Genomic DNA, 5,340 nt, shown 5'->3' on the forward strand with positions numbered 1-5,340 from the left:
AGGTAGCACACACGGTCTTATTGACGTCAATTTTAGGTCATATTTCGTCCAAGACGTCATTTGTCTTCTATATGACGTGTATTTGACGTCCTATTGTGGACGAAATTATGACGTTATGAAAAGGACGTGAATTAGACGTCTTTTTAAGACCAAATTTTGTATTAACAATTTTATTTTTATTTTTTAAGTTTTTCTTAATTAAAACAGACTTTGTTCGTTCCACTTTTAAACTTTTTACTTATGGTAACTATATCGATATGTGATAATGCGGTAGTTATACCATAAGTAAAGGAATCAATATATGTAAAGATATTTAAACACAAATAGAATGATGAAAATAAAAAGTAGGCAATGAAAAATATAGTTAATATTGCTTCATTATTAATTGCTGCGTTTGCGATTTCATCCTAGAGCATGGAAATTGCATATCTATATAATGGCATCGATAGAATCCTACCCTATCACGCGCCTGTCGTAACAAACGATCGCCTGGGCGTATGATAAGGAGAACCTCATTAATGCCGTTCAGAATACATTTGAACCGAGTAGCGCGAACGTGAAGCGCATGTGCGCTTCTGGGTTCTTGATTGGACAAAACTACGACATGAGTTGCGTAACAGTGCAATAGCACAGTATACACTGTGGCAATAGCGGGAAAACGAGAAATGTAACACGTGCGCAATAAGTGATTCTGAAGCCGGTCGAAGTTTTGTGTATCTATGTGTATCTGGTGTGTCTCTTATAAAATAAAGAGAAAATAATATATTAGCAAAAGGGTAAATATTGTACACACTCCTTTTTCAAACTTATTTCTTTTTCTTATGTGCAATATACGATTATTAATAGGATCAAGTTCTTCGTCAATTGTTATTAAGGATTTGCTTTTTGTTTTGAGATCGTAACCGGCGAGTATTTGCTTTCACATTGTGCCTTTACATATAAAACTGATGTGTACAAATTTGTTTCTATATAAATTGCAGGATTTTATTATTATCATTTCTGTGGGTGAAAAAGTTAGATACGTATATTAATGCACAAATTGTGATATTGAAGCCTAACCTACAATACTACATAAATTACTATGTGTATTTATGTCAATAAGGAACACAAATGTAAATATTTGTTATATTAACATTTTAATAAATTTGATAGAAGATTTAAAGCGTACAGGTGAGTTTATTAAAATACCTCTCTAATCTTGTAATACATAAATATATACATATATATTATATTATGCTTTGTCTTTGCAGGCGAAATAATCCAAAAATAAGTATGGCTTATGTTGTTGTAGAATTTGATGAGAAACACGGCGGTGGTGTAGCTGCTGTTAACAGTGCGTGGCTTACACCTTTAAAAAAGGAAGTTTTTTGGCCTCCGTATAAAGATCAAAATAAATTTGATAAAGCTTTGAGAACAGGGGAAACAGTTGATACTGAAAAATGGACACTGCACAGTATTTCGCGTATTTTTTACAGAAGTGGTAAGTTAGTTTCCCATATTTATTTATTTATTTATTCTACATATATATATATATATATATTTATTTTACATATATATTTATTTATTTATTCTACATTTTTTCTAAATTGCAGATGATCTTGTAAAGACAAGAGAGAAACTAAAACAGTCAGAAATTATATCAAATTTGGAGAGTGAAGAAGAAAACGAAGGTACACGTAAGAAACGAAAAAGAATATCTAGAAGAATATATAATTCATCGTCAGATGATGAACAAGAGGAAGAACGAGGAAAACAACGAGAGAAACAATTACCCAGACCACCCCTAGTAAAACAAAAAAATTTTAATGTTTCTAAACATTTAGAGAAAGGTATCTCTTTATTTTACATATATTCAAATATTTGTTCTATTGTTTTATATATTACCTTGAAGAAATAAATATTTGTTACATTTATTTTCAGATTTTACTTTGGCCCGTTCTGATTCACCTTTGTCGATTAGTACTCTCAATACAAGTGAAAATATAAGCCCCAGTGTAGCAAGTACTGCAAGTAATTCTGTTAATAACATTTCAACGACTCCACGTTCACATCGTCAATTTATTCATACAGCGGATAATTTTGGTTTGTAAAAGCTAATTTGTCAAAGTAGATATAATGTCAACAGTTTTTATAATGAAATATTATTCAGAAAAACTTGTTTCCCTGATAGCTACTGTCAAGGAACAGAATGATGAAATATTGCATTGGATGAACAGACAAAATACAAAAAATGTAAACAATGTGACCGGATTACCTAATATACCATTTTCATTTCCATTGAACACAGTTGAGGAATTAGATCAGTTAGATGTTTACTTGAAAGCAAATAATGATGATAATATAGCTTTGGTATGTATACGCAATAGCATTTGATACCATAGCACGTAGATAATGTAATTTCTTTTCAGTCGGCATATTTGGCTAGTCTGGGTGGAAATCATGTACCAAGCAAAACAAATAGAATTTTGAAATATATTTTGACTGATGCTGTGGCGATAAATTTTAATTATTACGGCAAACGTTCACAGAAAAGAGCCTTCTCAGATTTATCCCTGAAAATTTTAATTGTGGGTAAGTGTATTTTTAAATTTATTTTTTGTACGCATAAATGGGCATTTTGTTTTTTTCTTTAATTTGATGTAATTTACCGTATATATTTTATAAATTTTAATTAATAAGAATGACAGGCAATTTGTACATAACTTAAATAAAATTCAATTTATAAATTTATTTAAATTTACATTTAAATCCACTTTTAAACAAATTCTTAATTAAAACTTTATTGCTAAAAATTTTTTTTATTGTTACTTATTTAAATCTTAGTAATTCTACATTTTAATTTGAATTAAACTTATCATCTAATTTACTAGATATTTTAAATCTTTTAATATAATTTATAATATGGCTTAAATTTGAAGGCAAACTTGATATTTCTTAGGTGCAGTCAAGAGAAGCGTTACCAATACAACCGATAAAGAAATAGAAGATGCAATAAAGGTTTGGCTGAAGCATGCTCAAGATCGTATGAAGAAAACGAGAGAAAATGCCCGAAAAAATTAGGTATAAGTTGAAACCTATTGTAGGTAAACGCCAATTTTATCGTAGAATTGCACTGACTGTTCGTAAAACACTTCAAATTTGTGATAAGGAACCCAACATAACACATAAGAATATTTCACTTAATAGTATATATGAAAATAATAATAATGATGATGCACTTGATAATAATGTGTCAAATATATCACATGGGAATATTTCACTTAATAGTGAAAATGAAAATAACGATATTAATAATATACTTAAAAATAATGTGTCCAGTAATTACGATGCAAGTTTATCGCTAACGTTGTCTGACAACACTTTAGTTTCATCTGATTTAAATATAAATTTAAATAGTACAGTTTCTCAGCCATGTTTAAACTCAAGCTTAAGGCAGTGGGCTCTTAATTTTAATGTCACACATTCAGCAATTACTGGTTTATTACACGTATTACACGTTTTTCATCATGAATTGCCTTTAGACTCCAGAACGTTATTAGAAACGCCAAGAAATATTCAAACAAAACAACTCAATAATGGGCATTTTTATTATTTCGGTCTGAAAAATATTTTAAAATCTATTTTATCGCAAATAACAGAAAATTTTGGAAATAAGTTAGATATCAGTTTTAATATTGATGGACTTCCCCTATTTTACAGTTCAAATTTACAATTCTGGCCGATTTTAGGACTAGTAAAAAATTTTAAAAGTAATCCCTTTGCTATTGGTATATTTTGCGGTAGATCAAAACCACAGCCTTTAGAATTATTTCTAGAAGATTTTATTGACGAACTCCTATATTTGTTGCAAGAAGGTATTGAAATCAATAACAAAAGGTATCACATTGCTATCCACAGTTTTGTGTGCGATGCACCTGCTAGAGCATTCATAAAGTGTATAAAATCCCATACTGGCTATTCATGTTGCGAAAAATGTGTGATACGAGGACAGTATATACAAAATCGAGTTGTACTTAAAGATATATCTGCACCGAAAAGAACAAATGTTTCTTTTGTTAACCAACAAGATGAGGATCACCATATCGGAATCTCTCCTTTAGTTAAATTAGGAATCGGAATGGTCACTGTTTTTCCAATTGATTATATGCATGCTTGTTGCTTAGGAGTAATGCGAAAATTATTAAATTTTTGGATAAGTGGTGCGTTGGCAACACGATTATCTGGTCGTAAGGTGAATATTTTATCACAACACTTAGAATCCTTAAAATCGTATATACCGTTAGAATTTAATAGAAAACCCAGAACACTTCATGAGCTTCCAAGGTGGAAAGCGACAGAGTTCCGTACGTTTTTATTATATTTAGGACCCCTTGTACTAAAAAATATAGTCGATACAGCCGTTTATGAGAATTATTTACTTTTTCATACTGCGATATCAATTTTAATATCTGCAAAATTTATATCCAAATTTAGTTGTGCATTTCCACAAGAACTGTTGAATATATTTGTTAAACATTGTGAACAATTATACGGCCAAGAATTCTTAATCTATAATGTACACATATTATGTCATTTAGCTGATGATGTGCAGATTTATGGGCCATTAGATTTATTTTCATGTTTTCCGTTCGAGAATTATCTTGGCCAGATTAAAAATTTAATAAAATCTCCTAATTACCCTTTGCAACAAATTGGTCGTAGATTACACGAAATGAATGCAGCATTAGAGAATAATTTACCTATCATAGAAAAACAGTTTATTCATGCTGTAGAAGATAATTTGAGTCCATTACCTGAAAAATTTAGAAGTGTTTTCTGTAAGCAATTTAAAAAATTTAAACATAGAGATTTTACTATTACCACACATTCTTATTCAAGTGCAAATTCGTATTGTTTAATGAAAAATAATATGCTCATTCAAATTCAAAATATTGTCGTTATAAGTCTACAAGAAATATTTGTTGTTGGAAAATACTTCACATCTTACGATTCTCTGTATAAGTATCCCCTAGATTCAAAAGAATTAAATATTTATGTTGTAAAAAATTTAACACATGAATCTGATATATGGCCTTTTCATGATATACTTGCAAAGTGCATTGTGTTTCCTTTCGATAATTGTTGGGTTTCTTTTCCTATTATTCATACATATTAAGAAAATATGGTAAAAATATTAGAGCTAAACGTTAAAATAAAAGAAGAATAACATTTTGAATAAAATATTAACTTTCATTTTTAAAAAAATTTTATTTTAAAGAAACATGTATACTGTTAAAAACTAAAATAAGTGAGCTTAAAATTATGTTTTCATTAATTGAAATGGTATATATACAAGTAAAA

General features: G+C 29.3%; 1 protein-coding gene across 1 annotated transcript; it reads left to right on the plus strand.

Moving 5' to 3' along the window:
- Positions 1 to 274: 274 nt before the first annotated feature.
- On the plus strand, positions 275 to 5,118 carry LOC145947949 (uncharacterized). Its single transcript, XM_083057710.1, has 8 exons — positions 275 to 776; positions 981 to 1,170; positions 1,251 to 1,480; positions 1,593 to 1,829; positions 1,921 to 2,082; positions 2,150 to 2,349; positions 2,409 to 2,571; positions 2,939 to 5,118. The coding sequence occupies exons 3-8, from the start codon at positions 1,273 to 1,275 to the stop codon at positions 3,058 to 3,060; spliced, it is 1,092 nt and encodes a 363-aa protein (XP_082913836.1). The 5' UTR covers positions 275 to 776; positions 981 to 1,170; positions 1,251 to 1,272; the 3' UTR covers positions 3,061 to 5,118.
- Positions 5,119 to 5,340: the final 222 nt, after the last annotated feature.

The sequence above is a fragment of the Prenolepis imparis genome, unplaced genomic scaffold (assembly GCF_030444845.1).
Source record: "Prenolepis imparis isolate NDT839.2.m4 unplaced genomic scaffold, iyPreImpa1.0 SCAF_196, whole genome shotgun sequence".
Lineage (NCBI taxonomy): Eukaryota > Metazoa > Arthropoda > Insecta > Hymenoptera > Formicidae > Prenolepis > Prenolepis imparis.